This window comes from Rhamphochromis longiceps, linkage group LG1 (genome assembly GCF_057381845.1).
Source record: "Rhamphochromis longiceps isolate RC_006_pf linkage group LG1, R_longiceps_female_GT1.1, whole genome shotgun sequence".
In the NCBI taxonomy this organism is placed as follows: Eukaryota; Metazoa; Chordata; class Actinopteri; order Cichliformes; family Cichlidae; genus Rhamphochromis; species Rhamphochromis longiceps.
The window spans coordinates 15,433,060-15,459,760 of record NC_140557.1 but is presented as its reverse complement, the minus strand read 5'-3'; the positions used below and the strand labels follow the sequence as shown (position 1 = coordinate 15,459,760).

Below are 26,701 nucleotides of genomic sequence, written 5' to 3'. Positions count from 1 at the left end.
TGCTTATCCAAGTGACTTCCTCAAACAGACTGTCAAACAGACTGCATACAGTTTGGACTCTTAGTTGTATTCAATATCAGGAAGCGCAGTTTACATTTCACAAGACTTTTTACTTTACCTTCAAGCTGCAGGCTATCCCCATCAGGAGCATCAGCAGAGGAGCTCTTCACACTGTAAAGACAGAGAGACAATATTACAGTACATACATGCATAGTAGTCTGGCAATCCACCCATGCATCTCCCAAAACTTATGACGCCACACGCAAAGTTTAACTAAAGAAATGCAAACCTTTCTAGTCATTGGGGAATCTGCTCAGGCCTTCGTAAACCTGCTGTCTCATTGTTTTGGTCACCAGCCAAATGTCACAAACACAGATGAACCTGCACTTGACTGACTAGTAAATCAAGAGCTTAAACTTCAGGCTCAGTTTCCTACAATACCAGCTGGAATCAAAGTGCATATCCTGCTGCACCTGTGAATGTAGGTGACTGGTCATGTTATCATGCGGCTTGACTTGACTGATTTAGTTTGAGATAATGGCACCAAAGTTTACATATGGAAGGCACACAGGATTACAGAGTTTATGCAAATTAATGGAGATTAATTAATTAAACAAAAGACAATGAAGTATGTTTTTCTGTTTTACTGATTTTACATAAGTACACAAAGCCAACGTTCCCACCATACAACAGACTGTCTAAATCAGGCTGGCCAACCCTTGAAAACATATCTCCTTATGTTTACATTTGATTGAACGTGAAAGGTGAAAAACTGTATTTTTCACATGATCACTAAGACTTGAATTCAGCCGTGTGTCAGTAGTGAATAATGTTCATCCACACAGGAATTTTCTGCTTATTAGTGGTCTAAAAGAGGTCTAAATTATACAAAGTGTACAACCTCAGATTGTCATGAAGGCTGAAGTTCAGATTAAATCTGCTTCAAAACTAAAAGTTAAAATGCTAAAATGATTAATGTTAAACAAGAAGAGATGTGTTTTCCCCTTTTATACATATATATAGTGATGGTAATAAGAGTGATATAGTAATAAGAGTCATTTTTAAAGAGTAAACCATAATAAACCAAATATTAACATTTTTGCAGCCTGAATTACTCTTTAAGCTGCGTATTTCATTACAGTAAAGTTTCAGGAAGAAAGTGTCTCCTAAAAGGAAAGGGGAAAAAAAAAAATCATTCTCAATGAGGCTTGTTAGTATTATCAGAAACTAAAATAACAGTAAGCGTTTCCATTTCCAAGGCTATAAAAGACTGTTGAGATTTTGAATCCAAATCCAAGAAGGAAAAAGCTGCTGATGTCTTAGAAAAAGTAAAGATCCACACATAAGCAAGTACTTACTTTGAACCCTCATCTTCTCCAATAGGTTTCACATATGTTTTGGGGAACCAGCCCTGTTCGTCGTTCAGTTTTCCCAGCCACCAGTTCTCCTGCTGCTCCAATACCTGAATCACATCGTCCTTATTAAAGTTCAGATGACTATCTGTCTTTGCTGTCCAGGAACAGAGCGCCTGGGCTAACAGGGTACCCACCACCCGCTGATGAAAAGATAACAGCACAGAGAGGTTGAACCTATCCACATAATAATTATACAGTTGTAAGGAGCAGTAAGTGCTGTGTGAAGCCCTCACCTGTTCCTGACTCTCAGAAGTTGCAGGGTTTGGAGAATGTGTTGGTGTGAAGGCGGATTTTGTCCCGGACACTTTGGCAGCCTTAAGAGCATTACTAAGCTGTGACTGCAGCGGTAGTTTAGCAGGAGGAGCAGGAGCAGTGCTATCAGCTGTATTCGATGGGCCCACTCTCTCGACGTAGCTCTCTGGGAACCAGCCCATCGTCCCCTGCTTGCTGCCATACAGCCAGCCTTCCTCTCGCTCTGTCGTCTCATCAACCTGAGCAGAGGAGAGAAGGTTTGAGACAGGAAAGTTAAAAGCTGAGGGTCAAAAAAACAACAACAAGAAGAAAAAAAAAAAGAAAGAAAAAAAAAGAAAAGAGTGAACCCCTGATTTTATTCCTACCTCGATGATGTCATCTGTTTCCAGGCTGAGCTCTTCGTTGTTTCGTGCAGTAAATGGGTAGACTGCTTTGAAGGATGTGAGCGATGCTGACTTCCTGTGCTGCTTGGCCCTCGGCTGCCCGCCTGTAGCACCAAATCAGACATCATAAAGTGAAGTGATCTATAAAACAAAGACAACAGAAGCTGATAAAGGTTTCAAAACATGCAACTGTCCCTCACACCTTTCCGCTCCTCCAGCCCTCTCAGCAGAGCTTGAATATCAATCTTCCCTCCTGTTTTAGGTGGTTGCTGCTGCTGCTTCTGCTGACGAGACGCCTCCTCCTTCCGCTTTCTCTCCTCTTCAGCTTTCCTCCTCTTTTCTTCCTCCTCCTTTCTCTTCCTCTCCTCTTCTGCCCTTTTTCTCTCCTCCTCACGCCTCTTCCTCTCCTCCTCTTGCTGCTGATGAAGCCTTCTCCTCTCTTCTTCCCGCTTCCTCTTCTCCTCCTCCTCCTGCTTTCGCCTTTCCTCTGCGTCTCGGAAAGCTGCTTCAGCAGCCCTCTGTCTTCTCCTCTCCTCCTCCTCTCTCTCCCTTCGGCGCTCCTCTTCCCTTCGCACCTCTTCTAACCTTTTCCGCTCCTCCTCTAACCTCTTCCTCTCCTCCTCCTCCCTTCTGCGTCGTTCCTCCTCTTCTCTCCTTCTCTTCTCCTCTTGCCTCCTCTCCTCCTCCAGTTTTCTCCTCTCTTCTTCTAGCTTCCTCTTCTCCTCCTCCAGCTTTCGCCTCTCCTCCTCCTGCCTCCGCCTCTCTGCTTGGCGCTGGCGCTCTTCTTCTTCTCTTTTCCTTCTCTCCTCTTCCTCTCGTTTTCTCCGCTCTGCCTCCTCCCTTGCTCTGAGCTCTCGTTCTGCCTGCTCCTTGGCAGCCTGGATGAGAGCCTGTCTCTGTCTCTCCTCCTCTTCCCTCTGTTTGGCCTCCCTCTCTTCCTGAAGCTTTCTCTGACGCTCCCTTTCCATCCTAATACGCCTGTAAGTGAGAAAAAAAAAAACAAGCTTTAAAAGTCTGAACATTAAAATGAAAAAGTTATTTGTGATGATGTGAGAAAATATTCAAAACAACCAAGCTATTTCTCACAACCACCAATATATCAGGGTGCACCACACCTTCCACCCCAGCCCAGAAGAATTTGATCAGAGGACTGGAAAGTTGAGTTTATAAGGCATACACACCTCAAATTAACGCACTATTAACTGGTCATTATTTGTTTATTTGTTTATTTATAAGGAACCCCATTAGCTTCCACAACAGTGGTTGCTAGTCTTCCTGGGGCCCAAGCCATCAAATATCTCCAAATAAAATGTTACAACAATTAGATCTACAGTAAAGTTTTACAATACTGAAATGTAAACATGTGAATATTAAAAATTATATAAAAGCAGAAAACCAAAACAAAACACTCAAACAAAATACACAATTTCCATTACAAGTGATATTACCCTCTACAATTTTTACAAATACATTAAAAACTGCCTAAATAGGCTTTTAGGTGATTTTTAAAATTATGAATTGAAGCCAATTCTCTTATTGCCTCAGGCAACTTATTCCACTGAAACGATGCTCTGAATATAACAGAGTTTTTCAAAAAGTTACTTTTAACACGAGGAATTACTAAATTGTGGTTGGTTGAGAATCGTGTGGCATGATTATGAATTTCATCTGGATACTGCAACTGAGCACAAAAAAAGTGTGGTGTGTTTAACAGTATTGTTTTCTTTAAAAATACAAGTAAGCCATAGTATAATTTAGCTTGTACAGAAAGCCAAGAAAGTTTATCATGCATTTTGTCAATACTTGTATAGTATGAACACCTTAACACTAATCTGGCCGCCCTATTTTGGACTAACTGAAGTCTATTCAGATCTGTCTTATTAGCTGCAGACCAGATGATTGAGCAGTACTCTAGATGAGATAATACTAATGCGTTAATGACATCTTTCATAACTGAAGAAGTAATATAAAAGGAGCATTTCCTAGCTATAGCTATGCCCTGTCCCATTTTCTTAATAACAGAATTGATGTGCTGAGACCATGAAAGGTGGTGGTTTATGGTAACACCAAGTAATTTAATCTGGGTGACCTGTTCTAATGCCGATCCAGCTATGGAAAGATTTAGTTGTGGACTGTTGATTAAACGTGCTCTACTTCCTATTAACATGGATTTGGATTTAGTCACATTTATAATCATGTTGTTTTTACTTATCCAATCAAACACATTCAGCAAATCTAGTTGTAATACGCTTGTCAATTCAGAGTGGCTACTGGCTGAATAAAACATGGTGGAATCATCAGCGTACATTACAAGATGAGATTTATCCAGGACATACGGCAAATCATTTGTAAAAACTGAGTAGAGAAGTGGACCGAGGCAGCTGCCTTGGGGTAGACCACAGTTCATTTCGCGGCCCTCCGAGAAATAACCATTATAATAAACCTTTTGCCTTCTTCCAGACAGATAACTTTCCATCCAGCACAAAGCAGCTGGTGAAAATCCATAACATTTTAGTTTATCTATCAGTAGATCATGATTTATTAAATCAAATGCAGCACTAAAATCCAGAAATACCACCCCGGCCAAATTCCCTTTATCTAGGTATTTGTACCAGTTATCTGTCATGTGAATGAGAGCTGAACTGGTGGAATAACCAGGTTTGTAGGCATGTTGAAACTGAGTGAGTAACTGATTTTCTATTAGATAATGTTGAATTTGTTCGTAGACAATCCTTTCCATAATTTTACTTAAAATGGGTAGCAGACTGATAGGTCTGCTGTTGACACCATTAAAAATGTCATTCTTGTTTTTAGGAATCGGAATTATTTTCGATTCTTTCCACTGCGATGGAAATAAGCTGCATGCCAGAGATTTATTAAATATGTGACATATAGGAAGGGACACAAACTTGGCTGCAACTTTGAGCAGTTTACTGTCTATGTTATCAGAACCGGAGGATGTATCATCAGGAAGTGATGTCAATAAGCGCTCTACCATCTGCACGTTCACTGCCTCAAACTTAAATTGGCATGGTTTATTATTCATGATAACATCCTGTATAAGACGACAGGATAAGGTGGGATCGCCTTTGCTCATATTAGATTTTAAATTTGTTATTTTATTGCTGTAATAATTCACAAAATAATTGGCAATATCCTTGGCTTTACTTATAAACGTACCACCCGTGTGGATGTGAGGCATCACCGGAGCAAGATCTCTACCCATTATATTATTTAAAACTTTCCACACCTTTTTGCTGTCCTTATTGGCCTCTTTGAGCTTAAGTTGATAATATTCTTTCTTTTTACGCCTATTCAATTTAGTTACTTGATTTCTTAACTCGCGATATCTTGCCCACTCTTGTGGACTGATAGACTTATGTGCTTTTGCTTTTGCCATATCCCTCTCTGACATTGCAACCTTAAGTTCGTTATCTAACCAAGGTGCATAGTTCTTTTTAACAGTAAATCTTTTTAAGGGGGCATGTTTATCAGCCAGGTAGCAAAAGTTTTCAATAAACATAGATAATGCCCTATCAGGGTCATTCTCGAGGCAGATGTCAGTCCAGTGAATTTCTTTTACGTCATTAATATACTTATCTGCATTGAAATTTTTGTAAGATCTATGAAAAATAATCTTTTGTGCAGTTTTCAGTGGTTTCATTTTCTTAGTCAAACCTACAAGATTATGGTCACTATAGCCAACTGGAATAGAAACAATATTAGAGCAATGCTCAGGAACATTTGTATATATATGATCAATACATGATGATGACCTATGACCTCCTGCGTTGACCGTGACCCGGGTGGGAATAGTGATCATCTGAGACAGGCAACAAGCCGACGCTGATGAACTTATCTTTTTCTTTAAAAGACAAGAAGGAGCCGACCAATTAATATTAAAGTCTCCTAATAAAAACATGTCTTTGTTTTCCTCAGTTACTCTTTCTAGCATTTCACAGATTCGTTTTACATACAACATATGTATTTAACTATTACTAAGTTAAACTGATATAAAGATAACTGAAGAAAAGGCAGAAAGATTTAAATGTTTTGAGAAGAGGCCATGTAGGAAAAATATCTCAAAAGTTAATCCCAACCTATTATAAATAGGTTGAATAACATAATTGCAAAAAACGTCTGAGGACAAACAGAAGACGCTGGCCATGGCACGGGAACCTTTTCTAGGCTAAAAGTTTTGGATCTACTAAAGCAGCGGTCCCCAACTCCCGGGCCTCGGACCGGTACCGGGCCGCGAGAGTTGGGGCTCGGGTGTGAAATGTATGGTTTTCAGGGTTTTTATCGGTTTTCAGCATTATTTTGTTATCGTTTTTATCATTAACTCGGTTTTCCTGGGTCTTTTCATGTGTGTTATGAATAAATCTTCTTTTTTTGGTACCGGTACTAGTTTTATTTTGTTGTATTTATCCGCGACACCTTAAAGGCCGGTCCGTGAAAATATTGTCAGGCATAAAATATTGTCCGTGGCGCAAAAAAGGTTGGGGACCGCTGTACTAAAGTGTCAATCTCAGCGTAAATTGTTCGATATGGATCCTGCCTATTTTGGGGTTTTGTTTTTTGAACTGATGACATTATTTTCATCTCGGAATTGTGTGAATTATCAGTATATGGAGTTGTTACATTTTTTTCTATTGGTCTCTTTATCTTTTTGATCATGACAAAAAAGGTTATTTTTTTAAGTAAACAACATCATCAAACTTGACTGAATAACAAATTATATCCAGTATTCAATAACATCTTAATACGTTTTGTGTTGGTTGGAAAAAGAGCATATGGCATCTGCTGTATAACTGATGACTAATATTTATAACACACAAATGTAAATTCAAAGTGTACCTCTGAGCTTCTTCCTCTTCCTCCCTGCGCCTCCTTTCCTCCTCTTGTCGTTTCCTCTCTTCTTCCTTCCTCCTCATCTCCTCTTCTTGCTCCTTCTTTCGCATGAGTTCACGCTGTTTGTCTTCTTTTATGCTGCGCAGTTTCTCCAGTGCAGCCTGCTGATTTCTTTGGCTCTCTCTCAGTTCCTGGTGTAAACAAAGATAGTTCACATAATTACTAGCAGTCTGAAAGATAAATGGCTGAATTAAAGGATGCAAGACGGACATGGGCACAGTCTAAGGCCTATAAACAAACAGCATCCAACACCTGACTAAATATTATGAAAAAGTAGAAAAGAAAGAGATAAATTAGGGGACCAAAACACAAGATACAACAAGGCAAGAACAATAATGAGACCTAAAGCAAAAACCTTTAGTAGGTAGAAGAGGTTACGGAGGCAGGCCAGCAGAGAGAGGAGAGCCTGGAGTATTGACTCCTCAGCACCCACACACTGAAAAGGGGAATGAAATGGGCGAATGGGAAGAGAGGAAAGGATCCAGTGTAGGGAAGAGCAGAAATGTCCAGAAGACGAGGAAAAAGAGGAATCAAAGTTTAAGATGTCGTATCAGATGCCAAAGTAGGAAGTATGGCAGGGAAGGAGAAAGACAAAAAAGGCCTCAAGGGCCAGGAAGCAATATTAGTGATCAGCTGTAAAGGACACAGTCTAATATTCAATTTGATAAATCACTGCTTTTAAATTTATATTAGGAAAACAGTCTCCTTAAAAATTAAAATAAATATGTTTCAAGGAAGTCGATCCAAACTAGCAGCCCCTTTTTATCAAAGCTTTACAGTTCTACGATTTTGCACTGCTGAGAATAAGTGCAAAAAAATAATATAATCCACAGAGCTTGAGATTCTGGCCCTTAACTGATCAAGGATGGAAACCATCCTACACATTCCAGAAGAACTGCAAGAAGACATTAACTATTGTTCCCTGACACGGCTGCCATGAACCTCAACGACTGCAAAAACAAGCATTCAACATTTTCTCATGAGAGTATTCTAAGGCTGTTTTCACACCTGCAGTGTTTAGTCCGTTTAAATCCAACATAACTCGGTACCACACACATGCAAAGAACACAAACTGTACCTACTAGCTGTAAAATAAACTAAGGGCTTGCTTAGTTTATTAGCCACAAGACGAGAACACAGCACCTTCTACCTGTATTTACTGTGTTGCTGCTGCTCCACACGCATCTGGCCAAAAAGCAGACTGAAGTAGTGACAGATTCCTACCTGCATGTCTTTGTTATACTGGTCCATTTCTGCTAGTTTGGCAGCCGTCTCTTTCTCCAGAACTTCAAGCTGTTCTCGCAGTTTCATACACGTCCCTTTTTTCTCCGTCATGCTCACTTTTAGGGTGGACACTGTCGATGCTACAAGCAGATAAAATACAGTCACTGCGGTAACTGGTGGTACATCTATCAGACAACAATCCATAAATTGTTTGCATTTACTTCTTCTGGTTGCATGTATTAAGTAATTATAATTACAACAGGTATAATGAAAACCGTGATAATTAAAATGAGTCAATTTGCCATATAAGAGGTATTCTTTTCATTTTATTTTCCATTTTTTTATGATTGATGGTCCAAAGCTTGGCATGTTAATTTTTCACTACTAACCAGGCAGGTTATTCAGAGACATATTTTTCAGCTTTTCAGTCAGTCTTTTCTGCTCCGGAGTCAAGTGGGACAACTTTCTCTGGAACTCCTAATGGATAAAAAAAAAAGAAAAGAAAAGAAAAAAAAATGCATCACTGGAGGGGGGCGGAGTTTCAAAAAAAGATTAACAGACACACACCCTCTCAATAAAGCAATACTCATATACATAGGTAAACTACTAAACAACTATCCTTGCTACTTTCAGCACTAAATGTCATAATATTAGGATATTATAGAAATACACAAGGAACTGAATGAAACTCAGAAATGATCTCAGAAAAAAAATGGGGAAGAAAAAAAGCACTGACCTCAATTTGTTTCTGCAGATTGTTAATATCCTGCTGACGTGCCTCCTTCCTTTGATTGTTAAGATCAAGCTCAGTCTTCTGAAGTTTTTTCTTGTTCTGAAAGTCACGCAGGCGGTCCGAGATCTGACGGTGCTTGTCACCCTAAAAGAGGTAGAGACAGAAGAACAGAGATGAGATAGCTTAAAAAACCTCCACAACATGTAGACAGAAAGTATTTTTGCTCTATGTTGGACTGAAATGTCTCTTCAGCACTCACCACTGCCTCCAACTCCAACTCCAGGCTCCTCTTCTTAGCTTTCAGTTTGGTGATTTCATCCTGCTCTTGTTCCTTCTTTAACTGGAGCTCTCCTTTCCTCCTCCTCTCCCACTCCTCTTTTCTCTGACGCTCGAGCTCCCGCTGTGCAGCCTAGAATAAACGGACACACAGAAGTAAGTACACCACGCATCACTGCGAACAAACCAACTCATTCAGAGACGTTCACCTCACCTCTTTTCTCTCTATCTCCCTCTGCCGTTCTTCCTCTTTCTGTCTCTCCAGCTCTCTTTGGAGCTCGAGCCTCCTCTCCTCCTCTTTCCTCCTTCTCTCCTCAGCCTCCCAAGCCTCTTTCTCTCTCTTCTCTCGCTCTTCTTTCTCTTTCTGAGCACGCCGCTCCTGCTCCCTCCTCTCAGCGTCCAGTAGGGCCTGTCGTCTTTTCTCCAACTCTGCATTCCCTCGTTCCAAGTTTGCTTTGAATTTATCTTCAAATGATACTAAAAATAAAGTAGGAAGACATGACAGATCACTGTACTTTTCATGTAACATTAAGAAAAGAATTGTGAACATGTATGTGACTAAATACTGATTATTTATTTGAGATCATGTCTTAAAAAAAAAAATTGTGAATGATTTTTATAAGATTTGGAGGATTAGCATTTAACAACATCCAAACATTCCAGCTGCTACTTGTAGCCTAAGTCACCAATACGTGCACCACATTCCAGATTCTGTTCTTTAAAGACTCAGACTTATTACTAGAGTTTGACCGACTGTTTCCATTTTACTATGCGCAGCTTCTCTCATATTTATGATAAAATCATTTTAATCTGTGCATCATTTTCTTTTGTATTTTTGGTAGTCAAATCTATGCACTACATGGGAAACACACAGATGAGCTGCAAGTTTTGTAACTCATCTTATTTGAAGTCCATAGTAGTGAACCAAGGAAACAGAGAGAGAAAAAAAGAGGGTTAAAGCTGAGATGTGAAATGCAGTTACAAGAAGAGGGGAAACTCAAACTACACCCATTATATTAGTATTTCTCAGTGTTCAAAAAAATAAAATAAATATTTATGATCCATAGCTGCTGGCTGCACATGAACCCTCAGTTTAAAAAGGCTGCTGCCTGTGTGAGTTGGTTGTGTTTATTGGTAGTACTGACTGTTCATTTTTGGTTTCTGTGGCGGTTCAATTTCCAAGTTATCAATCAGGGAAGAGCTGAGGCCATTCGTGGCACTCCTGCAATACAGATTTCAATCAGTTTCTTTGAAAATACAGCATGCAACATCACTCACATAATAACAAGGTTTTGTGCAAAAAACGTTACGTCACGCATTTATATATAGAGAATGTTGGAGAGGTTTTGGTCAAGCAGAACATGTGTGTCCACATACCTCTGTGAGGGTGGTACCAGCTCAGTTGGCAGTGTTAATGGCAGTGGTTGACCACTCTTTGCCAAATCCACGAGGTGCATTGCCAGAATAAACTCCTCCGCTTGTAGCTTGCCATCTTTATCCACATCTGCTAAATTCCTGCAGGAAATTTGCAAGTTGGACTTTTATAGAACATAATGTACACTTATCATACTTAAATTCAGCAGAATAATATTCATGGGAAATAAATATTGTTACTCAGGAATATTTGGACCTCATATTTACAATTACAACATCAATATTACAGCTATTGGACTTGCTGCTCTGACATAACCAGACTAGGTGTTGAAGCACAAGATGCATGATCATATAAAACTAACTCAACCAAATTCAATAAAAACAATTAACAGTTATAGCATTAAGTAGCTAACTGTAGAAAACATGTCCATTTGATTTGATAAATCCTGCTGTATTCAGTTGCGTAAAAAATATTGTAGAACAAAAGAAAAACAAAGAAAAAAACCAGCAAATCTATTGTCAGATTTTTTAACCCATTTTAACAAGTAATAGATACTGGGAACAGCATTCTTAAAACAAAAAACAATTACTTCCTTAATAATGAAAGCGGTATTGTGATAATGCTACAACTGCATGACCTTTCATACTTCTGGCTGCCAAACCTGACTGTAGTAATCAAAAGACATGTTCAGACACACCAAAATACACACATAATCCTACCAGATGGAGGCCAGTTGTATTTTTGTCAGCATCGTACTTTCCATCACACCCTTCACCTGCAGACCTGGTAAGAAGAGGAACAAATGTCAGAGCTGTGGAGCACAGAGGTGTGGGGGTGTGGAAGAAGAAAGGAGTGGTGTGTGTGAAATAGTACAGTGGCTGATGATATATGAATTAATCTACATATAACGTGTGGTGAAGACAGGAAGCAGTTGCAACACCATAACCAATTTTTCCTAGAGTGACATTGTACAAAGTTTCAAAATTCTAAAAAGCAGATGATGGTAAACAGTCTGTGACAGCATGAAAACACTCAGCTTTTTACAAAGGTCTACAAGGACACAAAATTTGAAGGAATAAAAGAAGCCCTTTGTGTAATTTTGTTACCATACAGACTGCGTAATAACAGTCAAGTTGCATTACTAAGAAAATTGGGGGAAAAAAATCTGACCTTCATTGTCATTTCAATAAATCTTTGTTTTTTCATAAGAACAGGTTTTACAAGGTTTGCAGAACAAAAGGACAAACAAATACTTGACTGTGTGCATGTGTGTTGAGAAACACTGTGACTGAACACACCCGCTACTATAGCCTCCACTACTTAAAGCTAACTAAAGGTTGATACAGGGGAAAAAAAGAGGGAGGAAAATGAAGTCATCAGTGACTGTCTCCACACCTAAATTCCATAAATAGTTTGGTTTTATATAACCTATACAGTGAGCATACACATAAATGCATTATACCAGTGAGGTATCCAATCATCTGTTTATCCAAGCTGTTGAACTGCTGTCTGTATTTAAGTCTGGAAGCATGTGGCACAGCCCAGTCACTGGGAACAGCATTCATGGGGGACATCACAGATGGGGTTGAAGAACCGGAGCTGAAAAACAATACACCAAATGTTTATGTTTGTACAGATAATAGCCCTTTCCCATTAATACCTACTCAGCTTGACTCAACTCAATTTCTGAAATTTTATTTTTCTGACATATAGCAATGCAGCCAGAAGTCCTGTAATGTCATTTGTATGCATCACGGAGTGGATTTTTGTGAGTAGTCGCTTTTGACACCATTGAATCGGCAGTCAGTGGCAGGCAGTCTGTTGCTGTTGTTGTCACATTTTTCGTGTCGACTCAGATCACTTGGGACCCTGGTTGAGTAGTTACTAAAAAAGTACCTAGAACCGAGTTCTAACACTTAATGGAAACCCTACAGACCCAGTCGAGATGAGCAGGTACTAGTTGAAAAGGGCTAAAAGAAACTGACAAGGTAAACAAGTCAGAGGTTGCCCAGACATGCTTACGTATATGTGCAGGTCTTACCTGCCAGATCCCAGGTCTAGCAGTGTTGGGGCCATGTTTATACCAGCAGGAGAAGAGGCGCGTCCAAGCGGAGAGGCGTAAGAGGTCGCAGATAGAGGTAGGCCTGAAGCAGAGACACACACGCGCGTTAATCATATTTCAACAATAGGGCACAAAATGTTATTCACACACTTAACCACAATTACAAAATGTGATGTTCTTTTTTTCACTTGGTGGAAAAGTTGAGGGTTCTGTCTTTACAGTTTTCTTAAATGGCAGATGCCTGTACTGTGATCACTGTTGTAACCTTGTCAAGGACAGGGAGGCCATTTGTATGGAGATGAGACAGAAACCTGACTCTGCAAAACAGGACAGGAGCCATTCCATTTTCCTGGTTTTCCCTTAAAATACCCAGAACTGCTTCATTGTCAGCAAATATACAGTATTTAATATGAGAGAACAGCCAGCATTTCTCCTCAGCAGTTTTCATACTACAACAAACAGCAGATAAGCATCAAGAAAGCAATAACCAAAAAGACAAACAAGAGCTGTCTAACAGATCACACACAAAGATGAACATTCCCTCCATAACATGCATTATTCGAGTCCCCCAACCAATATCTAGTTTCTGATTAGTTTGAGGTATTTTCTTAAGAGCATCGACGTGATGCAAAATTTGTGGATCTAGATCTAGTTTTAAGTGGACTCCAAAACTTAAGCACTACCAAGCTGCTTGGGCCAAACTCCAATCCAGGTCAAGTTTGCATACAAATCCTGCTCACTATTAGCTAATGCAAGTTTATCATGTTCAAAAGCTGACAGAATATTTAATACACTTTTTTCCAAATGTACTAATCTTTAAAAAAAAATAAACAAAACCAAAGTTGTTCAAGTTGTTGGACAAAACCTTCTCTTAAAACAGAAAAACTTTGAAAATCTTCAGAACAAAGTTCTGCTGCTTCATGGACTTGCTTCTTTAGTTAGTTTTCAGCCGTGACAACCTGATCAACTAGCATGATAAACATTGATCAGATAACACAAAGCGCTATGATAACCTGGAATATTTAAAGTGTAGCATATTTAATAATATCCTAATAGATTTCCTGTTAGAAGTCTCTCAGATACAAGATGAAAAAGACAAAAATGACAGCTAACTGATTAATGGATAAGAGAATTACACATACCAGTATTCAAACCTCCAGAAGAAATTGGCTGGAGGAGACCCATGGTGCCATTTGGTACTGTGGTATTTCCCATAATTGGAACCAGGGGCGTGGGGGCAGTGGACATCATTAGTGGGTTCATTCCTGATGATGAAGGAACCATTGGGCTGAGGCCCGTCATTGGTGTCATAGGTGACACGGCCATAGGAGTCAACATGGCAAGGTTTGTTCCATGCACCATAGAGCCAATTCCTATGACACAATTAGATACACCATTTTTGATCACAGTGACTAAATGCATGCATGGAAACAATCAGTCAGACACAGTTTAGATTAGTCTAAGTGCTCCGAAATCTTTGAATGGAGGATCTTCATTTAAACATTTTTTTTTTTAAAAAAAATCATATTTTCGCTTCTACCTAGGAGCCATAGCAGCTTGTTCTTTCCCGTTTTTGTGGGCCATGTCCATTAAAGGAAAACTCCACATATTTGCCAATAGTAAAATGTTAATTTTCTAACAAATTCACTGCTATAGTGTACGATATAATAATAATATCGTACCATAGGCAGGGTTGGTGGGGTTGTTCATGGTGGGAGCACGCACTGGAGGCTGCTTCATGATGATTGGAAGCGATGAGGGAAGTGGTGTACCCGTAAGTTTTAGCTTTATAAGCTTCATAGCAACAGAAAACTCCAGCCGGTCCATCTTTCCATCTTTATTCATATCGGCCAGGCTCCTGGGAGACAGAACACAAAACATAAGCAAGGAAACGGTGATCGGTTCACAGGAAGATCTTCTCAAGCACAGCATCTTATCCACTGTGAGTCTGTGTTTCTCTCACCATATATCAGCCAACACTGATGCAGGCAGCCCTGACTGAAGGAAAAACCTCTTTGCCTGGTCTCCTATAAAAAGACAGAGAGGGAAGAAAACAAAAAAGTGTCAGTTTACAAGTATGAGGTTGTACATCACTATCTGGACTTTAATACATATGTTATATTGGTTATATTTACATGTGCCTCGTCGCGTCTGTATTTGTACGTGTCTGTTTATTACTGTAAATCACAGGTGGGTAACATTTTCTCCAGCAGGCCACCCTCGTTTAGACACTCACTAAAATTCCATCCAAATATTTCATCAAAATTTATATGCATCTTGCCAGTTATTTAATGTTTAGCACTGCATAGATAAACCTGTTTTTTTCCTTTTAGGATGTTGCAGGGCAAACTGAGATGGCTCACAGGCCGGTTCTGGTCCTCGGGCCACATGTTTTCATTAATAAAGCACTTTTCAACTTTATTGGTGCTACAAAGCGCTTTACAATGTTTTCTACTTCCATACACAGGCACTGGCATGCCATCTGAAGGAACCTAGTATTCAATGTCTTGCACCAGGACACTTCAGCATGGGGAGGGGCTGGGGATTAGGGATACCAACTGAGTCACAGCCATTTGCAATTTCCAGTTTCATCATGATAAAATAGCACTCTGAAAACCAGCATCCAGTCACTGTGTGAATCATGGACAAACAGCATGTTTAAATGTCTGTACCTGTGACGTAGCCCATCGTTGGGGAGAGGGAGTCAAACATCTGATCATGTTTGTCCCTCTCCTCTGGGGAGATTGCCCACACACTTGGACCACCTGAGGGGGGAAAGGAAATGTAAAGTTTCAGTCATAGCCAGTGAGATTAAATAATACCAGGCAAATAGACCCCAAGAAGTAGCAGGCTTAATTTTTCTAATTAATGTCAGCTAATTTATCAGATATTCAGTTCACTTCACAAGATTACACAGGCGTAAAAAAAAAGGAAACAGGAAGACAGGTGCACACACACAGACCAACTGACACAGATAAAGAGTACCCTGACGTCAGCCTCAGCAGCAGTCAGACACTGGGAATCCACCAGTATTGACAAAGTGATAATGAAGCTCAAATTTCACTTTGTTAAGTGCAAAACAAGACACTTTTACTGCTCTTCACCAAGGCTGTTTACTCCACGATATATCAACAACACCAACATATTAGGGCTGTTCGATATAACGATATATATCGGATGACGATATAAAAACGTCTATCGTTTCATTTGACGCTATCGTTTGTTTCGTGATGTTGCAAAATAAACTGTTTACCGCAATATTTTTTCATCGTTTTGATGGTCACTGTAGTGGCTATATTAATTTCTTAAAGTTCTCTCTTTCTCTTATATTTAATATAACCACACTACAGACGGACAAGCGCCTGTTTTTATGCCTTGTGGTTAGCAACAAGGACGGTAACACCATCGCGTGTCCGCTTGTTTATGTTCCACATAAACCTTTCACAATAAAGCTCAAGATCCTGTTGAGACTTTTCAAAATAAACTGAATCACGTGAAAGAGCAGATTATTTACGGAAGAGAAGTAAAAAAGAGCCGCCAGGTGTTAAAAAATAAACCTTAGACTCAAACGTTAGAACAGGCTTTTCCCCGCAGCACGCTGTGTAATAAATACTCACAAAGAAAACAGCGGCCGTTACAACTTATGTCTAAAAATGTATAGTTTCATGCATCTATTAAAACACTCGACTCCAGCTACATGACGCGCAGCTGGAAACACTTCCCGCAAGTCGAGCTGCACGAGATTCACATAATTTACAGAAAATGTTACATTTTTGTGATTTATATCGTTATCGGGACGATAGAATTCTTATATCGGGATATGAGATTTTGGTCATATCGCACAGCCCTACAACATATATAACCTGCACCAACACCAAAAATATACTAATCTGGGTACTTTAATCCTGTCACTGAAGCTATCAGTAAACCTGGTGGGTTTAAAAAAAAAAAAAAAAAAAAGAAAGAAAGAAAGAAAAGAAAATATATGGACCAGACTTCAAAATTAGTACAACTGTGTCAAACTATAAAGAAGCTGGTCAAGAATATGTACACAAACGTAGGCCAAACACAACCCAGCAATTATCACTAAAACTAGCCTTATGTTGGCCTCAGCAGCTCTGCAGAGCCACATTCACACACCCCTCTTTCTTTCATTCTCCACACAGATTTAACACTGTCCTTTATACACACAAAACGCAGTGATCTTACCATTCATTTTCGCAGGTGGAGAACTCCCAGTGACGTCCTCAGCTACTGTTCACAGTCATCTGCAAAACACACATAAGCACGGTCCAGTAATCAGTCAATACTGTAGCTAAGAGAGGACAGTACTGTCATAGAGAGCAGGAAGATAAAAAGGCAGAGAGAGGTACAGAGACAGACCAGGCAGAGAGAGAGAGAGAGAGAGAGCGATTCTGGTCGGTCAGCAGAGTCAAACAGGGCTTCTCCTGTTCACTTTGGCCGCATCCCAAATCTTTTCAACCACATGGACTTTTTTCAGTACTATCAACACTGACGTCGTAGCGGCCAGAGTGCAATCCATGCTACTACTAAAGCTAAACCGACACGCACTTATTAACATTTACTGTGTCCAGGAATACAAACCCTTGTTCAGTTCTGTTTGATCAGCTAATGTAGACTGAACAAAGGATCTACAGCCCTTTGGTGTTAAACAGACACCACTTCTTCAAAAAACTGCCCACGTTTGATGTACCGATGTTATACTTTGTTCATGTTTATTCCCCAGTGTGATGCAAACACCATCAAGTTATTATTATAGACACAAAGTTTCTGTTCAACTGCAGTCCATGATAGGACTACTTAATTATAGCAAATGTTAAACTTACAACCATTTACATTTTTTTCCTAAGAGCAATAGAAGAAAGGTTTTTGTAGACTCTTGAAAAATCTATAAGTTTCACAATACAAGAATCAATCCTGTTAGGATATTTCCAGCTCTCTATTTTCTAAAGCTTATGTGGGTCCAGGTCATGAAGGCAACAGTCTAATCAAAGAATAGCATTAGTTGAAATACGACAGTGAAAGACACCTTAGCACAGGGGTGGGTAATTAATTTTTAAAGTTAATATCCACCAGGAATGAGTTTATCCTCTACAATGGTGCAAGCTTCTTGTGTGACCCCTGGGGAAAATGACCCAGTCCTGCCTTCGAGTTTTACCTAGACAACCACAAAACGAACTCCACTGGTTACCAATATTCAGCAACAAACCAACGCTCAACAAGCACACTGTTTCCTGTGTGAACGCCCTTTAAGACTAAGCCCAGATGTTGTTTTGCTGCTTATACACTTTCAGTCTTTGTCCACAATTTGTAGCTATAGATACGATTACAATATGTCCATCTAGAGTAAAGTTGTAGCTCAACATTCAACTGTTGAAAATGAGTAAAGACAAGCTACTACACTAAAGCGACAAACCAATACTCTCAATGACTTTAAACCTGCCTTCCTGTTAGCAGTGACTATGACTCTTTCTCTATCTCATCAGGCTTTGAAACCGCTCTTGTTGAGTCATGCACTTGCAAACAAAGTGTGGGAATTGGCCTATTGTTGCATAAACCTGTTTTATGTAGTAGGAGGCTCAGCTTCTTCTTGAAGGTTGGGGTTTATAAGTTTCAAGTAATTGCATGTGATTGTGTGATCAGGCAGGTCTGTCCCAGTACTTTGGTCCAGACTAAAATATTATTATATAGGGACAGTCCACAGGGGTTGATTGTAATGTAAATAACAGGGTAAATGTAGCAGACTCTGTCTCATGTATCACATATGAACTCCTTGTTGACAGAAGGCGGTAAGTAGCTTTATGCTGGGTTGGAGAAATAGTTATAGGTCTTATCTGTGGCTGCTGTAGCACTCTTCCTGTTAAATGATCATTACAACATGCACAACGGAACAGAATTGTTTAGATCTGAGACAGTTATGAATGTCGTGTGAACTTATTTATAGAACCATTAATAACAGTAGTAATGCAACACTGAATACAGATGTAATCTTTAACTGTCCGACTGGTACGTCAACTATTTTCTTCACATTTTCTCTTTTCATTTCATATTCGCATCTTTAGAATGACAACTTTCCCTGTTATCATCACACTGCCATCGGCTGCTCAGATTCACATGATGAAGGTGGAGGAGGAAAAGCAGGAGAGAAATTCTAATCATTCCGCTCAGCACTTCCTGCCTAACCTACGAACAGAAGCATTTCCTTAATCAACATCAGTTGACAGGAAGTGATCACAGATCTTGGCGAGAGAGAGGCAGCTTTTAATGTCCTAAAAAATAAGCGTGAGAGCTGTGGTTGAAACTGACACAGTATTCCAGATTAAAGAGTCATTTATAGGTGATTACTGACATATCTGGTGACAAGAAGCCTGTGCATGAGAATATGAATGAGGGAGAGAAAAAAAACAGAAAGAAAGTGCCTGGCTGACGCTCTTACAAGGGCAGAGAATAACAAGAGAGGGCTAATCTACTGCCTGCCATCTGTCACTCTCCCTCTCTCCTTCCTTTCCCGAGTCAGACCATACTCTTATTCGATATCTCTGATCATCCATTCTTTCCTCTGCTTCTCCCATCTATTTTCCTAGCTGTTTAGATGGAGAGCATCAAATACAATCGTACTAGTTTTAAATGAATTTAGAGCATATCATTGTACTCTATATTGCCATCAGCAGTGACAATGGATGGTTTGGTTGTTCCTTTCAAGAAATGTACTTACTTATGGAGGTATTTGAAAGCCACTGACACTGAAGTCATGGAATCTAATGTCTGGTAACCCAACACTACAGGAATCTGAATGAATAAGTGAAAGAAAGCAGCAGACTGTTGGCTTTAAGGTTTACTGTTTCCACAGTAAGCAAGCAGTCTAACTTTCCTCACAGGGCGGCTGCCTGACCAACTGACCGACTGAACGTCGGACTTGGCTAGCACAAAGGAGTGACCTCAGTGGCAGAGTCAGCTTTGCAAACTTCATGCAAATACCTTCTGGAGTCGCCCTCCACATAAATACACACTGCCTCAGTAGAAGCCTTGTGCTGCTAAATGAATACCTCTGCTCCACCATTTGCATAGACTCCCCGAAGGTAAAATCAGAGTGAAGATCAACAACCAGAGCTCCACCTAACTTAAAAACTAACCTCATCTATACTTAACCAGTGATACAGAACCTTTTAAAAACATCTAAAAACAAGTAGGAAAAGGAAAAGCAAAAACAGATTCTAAGCTAGATGCACTGTTTTGACACAACTGAATCGCTCTATCAAGGAGACAGCTGCCTTGTAGATGGAATGTGCCATTACTGCAAGCAGGCGAAATAACTCACCTAGAAGCCATGTGCTGATAGTTATCAAATACGAAAGCAGAAAAATGCACCTCTAACTACATTTAGGAGACAGGCAGGCAGATACAATTTGTGAAAGGTGGTGAGCTTAGTACCAGACAAACAAGAGAAACTCGCAAAGCTGAAAAAAAGTCTTGTGAAACCAAAAGAAAAAAAGATCCAATGGAAACCGTGACAAGTTAAGTGAGCTATATATTATTCTACTTATGTTTGTTGAATTTAACTCAGAGCATAAAGAGGATGGACATAGCTTCCTTGTTACAAAAATAAGAAGCCCCTAAAAAAATGTGGATTTTACCTAGTGGCCACCAGATGGCGATAGCTGTAGTTGCAAAAAACTTCTAATCCTATAAAAGTCTATTACATAGGTGTCAAACTCTGGCCCGCAGCCTAATTACATTTGGCCCGCGAAGCCATACCAAATTACTATTAGAGCTGGCCTACTGGTATTATACAGCTAATATATACATTGTTTAGTATTAAGCTTTGCTTGTTCCACATTCAGTTTTTCAGCAAAACTTGTTTGAGTCCATAAGAAGAGATTCATTCTTAAATCTGGAGGAAGATATTTTTCAATAAATATTAATGTTAGCCCGCGACCTTGTTCTAGTTTTGAATTTTGGCCCACTGTGTATTTGAGTTTGACACCCCTGGTCTATTAGGAAAACAGCTACCTTTATTGACGTTCATCTCAAGGCTTCAAAACAAAACTTCAAAAGGTGACATCCTGGTAGGTCTTTTATACTGTCTATGGTTTGAAATATGAACTTTTAAATAAAGCCACAGTTCCCAACAGCATTTGCAGGAGACACCAGGCAGTAGGGCTGAACGATATATCGCATTTGCGATAATATCGCGACATGATCAAGTGCAATTTTCTAACCGCAAAGGCTGCGATTATACTCTGGACATGTCCAAATTCATGAGCTGCATCCTCCTGAGGCCGCATTTGTAGACCGATTACGTCACAGCGACGCGCCGAAGGCTGTCCAAATTACTACCAAATCCCAGAATTCATAGCGCGGCCCAGCCAAACTCCAGTTTCCAGCAATGGCGGCCGCTACTAAGTTTTAAAATTACTCATACTAATCTTTCTGGGTCACAAAATAAACTTTTAACATATTTTCAGGCGAGAAAGTAGCTGTGTAAACATCAAATATCTGCTCGGTTTATCAAGATATCCCATATTTGCAAAAGTGCTTCGACGTTTTCAGAGGCGTCTGCTACCCACCAGCTCGACAGCTAGCCGGGAGCTCGAGGGTTACTGATGCGGCCGAGAACGGCACAACTCCCGGCACATCATTTTCAGATCACCGCGGAGTTTCGCTGCTCGGGTTAAACGTAATATATAAGTCACTTAGACAACCTAAAAATGTTATTGTTGGGCTTTTTTCAGTGTTTTGTTTGTTCGTGAGTAAATCGGTTTGGCTGAGATTAAAGTTATTAGATTAGATAAAATAAAACTTTATTAATCCCCCGGGTGGGTTCCTCCTTGGTTTTCACACAGCTGACTAAACGTCAAACAGAAAACTTATTAAACAGAAGTATGAGACAGTCGAGAATTTACACCAGTGTCTGGTTATATTTTAGATAGCAAGAAGCAGACGGCCGAGTTTATTAAACTCCACCGAGACAGCGGTGACGCTAATCAGAAGGCTAGACCGTCCAATTTCACGCCTTTAAATTTTAAAGGCGTGTTTGTGTGTGTGTTTATACAATTGCTATTATGTTTGCACTTTATGTGTAATGTTACTGACTGCAGAGATCAGTAAGATGTGTGTATTTTTTATTTATTAGTTTTATTTATTTAATATTATTTTTTAATTGAATGACTGTCTAGTAGTTCACAGATGTCGAAAAACTGAGTGTGGTAAAGCCACTGATTTTGTTTATGTATATTTCTGCAATCTGCACATTGTACTGACTTTCATTTTAATGTTTACACCAGGGTTCCTTGTCAGCACTTTATGCTCAGATGTTTGTAAGCTAAAAATAAACTATTGTGTATGTTCAAATATACTGTTGTGATTGAAGAAGTTAAATAAAAATGTCAGTCATCAATTCATGCATCACCTCATGTCATCATAACAGAGGTCTGTCTTCCAGGAAAGAACAGTTTAAAATTAATGTAATATAGTATTGGCCATACTATATGATGTATTGCTTGTCTTTGTTTAATAATACAGAAGACAAAGACCTTAAAAAATAATCACATATCGCATCGCAATCGCAATATTGGGGCAAAAAATCGCAATTAGATTATTTTCCATAATCGTTCAGCCCTACCAGGCAGAGACTGGGCGCTCAGGATCTGTGGTTTTCAACAAGACAACAACCTTAAGGATCCTGCCAAGAAAACACAGGGTGGCTCCCCACTGACAATCTTGAACTGACCCTGCCACAATCTGGGCACAAACCCAACAAAGCTCTCAGACTGTGAATTTACTGTGGACCAACACTCCTTATGAGTTGTGTTGAGTTTGAAAAACGATAGAAAACGTAGAAACGTCCAAAAGAAAGGTGTGTCAAACATATGTGATAATTCCCACAAAGGACTGAGGCTGTTACTGCTGCTATAATCAACATATAAATGAAAAAGAAAATTTGATATTTTCATTGATTTACCAAAGTTTACAATAAGTGTGGCGTAATGTACATAGTTCTGTAAAAAAACTGAAATAAAAACTTGAATGTCTAAAAACCTCTGAATGCACTACAGTAGTAGTGAACAGAAGCTCTCTGTAATGACAATAGAGCAGCAACCGCAATGCATGTCTTCAAATCTGAATAACAGCAAGAATCCAAGCTACTGATGTTCCTATGCCCAACACTTTGACTTCCTCCTAATTCTAGCTCTATTTGTGTGTGATGCTGTTTTTGAGTTACAGTGTGTGCATGAACAATATTTTTTAAAAACCTTGTGTAGTTCTGGATTTAAAAATAAAACAACCCAAAAAAGAACAGCTGTTATACAGCTTGTCTGTATAACTAGAATTCTGAGAAGTGGAAAATATGATAAACCCCTGGGTAGCAAAACACATAAGTCTGCCTAATGTGTCCACTCATCTTGGTGTGAACACACATGCAATAGCCATTGCTTTTGTCATAGTTCGGTACATAAATAGACATGTGACTCAGTGTCCCAACCTGCAGTTCATGAAACAGCTCTTTCACAATGGTGGAGAGGTGGTGAAACACTGTAGTATACTTGCTAACAGCCAGCAAAACAGTAACACTGATGTCCATAACACCACATAACCACTGTATACTGAAAGAAATAATCAAAATGAACAGTGGGACATTAGATCTTATTTTTCTTCGACCATAACAGTCTAAATTCCATTGCGGAAAGAGCTTTTCTTTACAAACTACAATCAAGAGTTTTTGTGTTTATATGCATATCAATTTGCTCTTTGGAGTTCTGCTGTGGACCTGCTTGTCTATCAGTTAGCATACACAACAGTGAAACCTGTTGGATAAATGGCATGACTGTTTCTGACCTTAGCTTCTTCAGTAGACACTTTGAACCATATGTGCCTTTCTTTCTGTCTGTTTATACCTTTTGCTTTGTGCTACTGTGTACCTCACTGCCATTCCACCCTTGCTTAGAGTGAATCAAGAAATAACAAACATGACGTAACACTGTCAGGGATAGGGATGAGACTGAGAACAGAAACATATTCTCCTTGCTCAAGTTCCTCATTCGTGACCATCTTTTGAGCAACCCCCCCCCCCCCAACTTTCTCACCAACTCTCATAACTTTGCATGTAAAACTGCACCCTGCCAGTCCTGTCATCATCACTGCTCTTTTCAGAGACAAACACTGCGTGAATGCCGTTCTAAGGAATGATTGATTTTCTGCCGCCTCGCTCACTGACCTCACACCAATGACATCAACTCCATCCACAGTTCTGTTTCTGCCCGATGACACCCTTTCTTCCCCTCTGTGACCTCCTTTGTGTACAGTAAAATTACCCAAGCTTTCTCTTCAGCTGTTTTTAATGTGTATTTTCAATTCCTTCCCACAATACAGAGACAACTAACGGGTAGTTTTATTAAAGTGATACTTCAGCATCCACCCGCTCTGCAGTAAACACCCATCTACCACGCTCAGGGCTGCAAAGCAAACCAGCAGCGTTTCAGATTGGGTTTGATTAACTATGTTTGCAATGCCAGATTTTGTTTTCTTAAGAGGCATGGCACACCTCTCCCTCTTTTAGCCTGGGTTTGACTCACCTTGATTTGTCCATCTATCTGAATATGACAGGGCTGGAGAACGTACACTTCTAAATTTGTTGTTTGGCTTGTGCATGTGGCTCAGTGGGAACATGGCAATGCTTCACCACTGCCAACTTAAAAAAGACTGCGAGTCTGGTTTGACTGACAAGTTAATGTCGGACCAATATTTATATAATAAATGGAAGTTGGATGAGGAAAACGGTAGGCTGCTGCTTAGTGTCCAGTATTAAAATGACAAGCATCAAGTTAGGATTGGACACAAAGAGCTGCAGCTTGGTAAGACTCCTCCCTGTACTAACTCAGCATGTTAACCACTTTAATATTTTGCTGATTTCAGGGTTTTAATAGCCTACAACAGAACTCTGGTAGGTGATGATGTACGCAAACATGATGTGCCCACATATATTAAAGGCCATAAGTCTTTGTTACCTTATTAGAGAGACATTTGTGCATTTTCCTGTCAATTTAGGGGAACAAAATGACTACCCAGTGCTGGTAGGATAAACGCTACACTGGTGGAATATTGCTTTTCTCAAAAGAAAAGAACAGCAGATACACTCAGCATGCACTTCATTCCAGACCTTTCAAGCATTTTCTCTAAATCTCTGTCACTTATTTTTTTTCCAAGCAACTCTCTAATAAGGTTGGCCTTCGGGTAAAAGACTCTTTTTAAAAAAAAAAAAAAAAAAGCTAAAAGAACTATCTCTCAACTTATCAGTGTTATGCAATAACAAAATATTTGCACTGAAATAGACAGCAACGGAGCAAATGATGATAATTTTTTGTGCTGATGTGGTTTTTAAACAACATCCTGCCAAGGTAGAAAGATAAATGCTGCAATATGTTATCCTGCATTTTCCCCCCAAGTTTTTTAATTAAACTTATTTGCAATCATCACTCACAGTAGTTCATATTATTTGTAGATTGTATCATGTTTCCAGATTAATTTTTATTTCAGTTCAGTTAGTTTCCACATTGTGTTCCCTTATTTCAGTTAAGTTTTTATTACCTTCACTTTAGTTATAGTTGATCATATGCACGAATACCTCCTGGTTTAAGTTTTGTTGACCCAGTTTGACCAGACTTATAAAAACTAAAAGAATTTTCCCTCATTATATTTTAATTTTTAATAATTTTTATTATTAGTGAGCGGCATAGTAGTGCAGTGATTAGCACTTCCCAGCAAGAAGGAATGGGATTACCCTCCAGGCTTGGGACCCTTCTGCGTGAGTTTTCTCTCACAGCCCAAGGACTTGTATGTTAGGTTAATTGTTGATTGTAAACTGGCTGTAGGTGTTAATGTTAGCCCTGTGGTAGACTGGCGACCTGTCCAGGGTGCACCCCACCTCTGATCTTATTACAGCCGGGACATGCTCCAGAACCCCCACGATCCTGAATTGGATAAGCAATTCAGAAAATGCATAGATGTGTGGATAATAGTTTTCTACAATCCCAATACTATTTCAGTTAGCTCCCCCCAAGCTCACTGTTCATGGTCTTAATTAATTGTAAAAACAGAGATTTCGCAGGGAAGAACGATTGGGTGCAGCAGCACCAATCTACAGTAGCCTATAATAAATATGGTGAAGTAACCCTGTCAGCTATTGAGTTGGAATTAACACAAGAAATATATTTTGAATTCTTTCATTAAATATATTTGTGTGGGCCTCGGCTTTCACCAATTAGGTCACTTTGCACAATCGAGACCGAGCAGGCCAATAATTCATACAAACATTTCCACTTGGGGACGGTAACGTCATTTACAACCTTCATCTCTGTTTATGTGTCTCTAGATAAACCGAAAGAGTCGCATTCCCTGATCACTTGTCACCAGTCATTGAGACCTGCCTGCAACCTGCTCAACTAGTTTGAACCAAAAGGAATTTAGGAGACTTTCCTGCAAATCTGCTCTCACAAACCTCCCAGATACACTTTCGCCATAAAATAAGCGCCAACAAACACTCCTCATCTGATTGTCCACAAAAAACATTTAATGAAAACACACAACTTAGCAAGCTAACCCAACTCTGACGGTCCCAGGTTGTTTGGCACCCACGGTGAAGCATCACCTCTGAACACTTTTTCCTTTCATATTTTCAAATTAAACAAGGTACACAAGGAAACACGAACACGGAAAAGTCATTAAAAATATCGAAAAGTCAACAGGGAGTCTATAAAGGATTATTATGAGAACATCAAACTTACGGTCATGCTTAGATAAGCAGTTTCGCTTGCCTACCTCTCTCACCGCTACGGTTCAAAAACATCAACTTCTGAGCTTTCGAGAGGCCGCAAATGACGAGCCACCACTTCTGGACGGTTTCCCACACACGCTCTCAAAGTTTAGTATCCGCGGAGAGCTGCCGTTTTCAGGAGATATGTTAAGTTTGTTAACGTTTCTGCTCAAGAGAACCTGTTGCTGACAGCTCGGTGTGTCACACCAACAACATGGCTGACGACGAGTGATTGGAGC

General features: G+C 39.6%; 1 protein-coding gene across 2 annotated transcripts in view; it reads right to left on the bottom strand.

Annotated features, from left to right (window-relative positions):
• Positions 1-26,701, bottom strand: part of itsn2b (intersectin 2b) — a 39,333-nt gene extending 12,632 nt beyond the window's left edge. Inside the window, exons 1-22 of one of the 2 annotated variants that reach the window (XM_085397505.1) lie at positions 26,434-26,701; positions 16,841-16,899; positions 15,304-15,396; positions 14,595-14,658; positions 14,314-14,489; positions 13,774-14,004; positions 12,611-12,713; positions 12,032-12,168; positions 11,289-11,352; positions 10,572-10,709; positions 10,340-10,416; positions 9,409-9,671; positions 9,178-9,327; positions 8,922-9,062; positions 8,575-8,662; positions 8,186-8,325; positions 6,908-7,092; positions 2,253-3,028; positions 2,033-2,154; positions 1,649-1,906; positions 1,359-1,555; positions 119-171 (exon numbers count right to left, since the gene is read on the bottom strand). In XM_085397505.1, coding sequence (XP_085253631.1) covers positions 119-171; positions 1,359-1,555; positions 1,649-1,906; positions 2,033-2,154; positions 2,253-3,028; positions 6,908-7,092; positions 8,186-8,325; positions 8,575-8,662; positions 8,922-9,062; positions 9,178-9,327; positions 9,409-9,671; positions 10,340-10,416; positions 10,572-10,709; positions 11,289-11,352; positions 12,032-12,168; positions 12,611-12,713; positions 13,774-14,004; positions 14,314-14,489; positions 14,595-14,658; positions 15,304-15,396; positions 16,841-16,847 — 3,463 coding nt within the window. In that variant the 5' untranslated portion in view covers positions 16,848-16,899; positions 26,434-26,701. The remainder of the gene's footprint in view (positions 1-118; positions 172-1,358; positions 1,556-1,648; positions 1,907-2,032; positions 2,155-2,252; positions 3,029-6,907; positions 7,093-8,185; positions 8,326-8,574; positions 8,663-8,921; positions 9,063-9,177; positions 9,328-9,408; positions 9,672-10,339; positions 10,417-10,571; positions 10,710-11,288; positions 11,353-12,031; positions 12,169-12,610; positions 12,714-13,773; positions 14,005-14,313; positions 14,490-14,594; positions 14,659-15,303; positions 15,397-16,840; positions 16,900-26,433) is intronic. The other variant, XM_085397425.1, reaches the window with a different exon arrangement.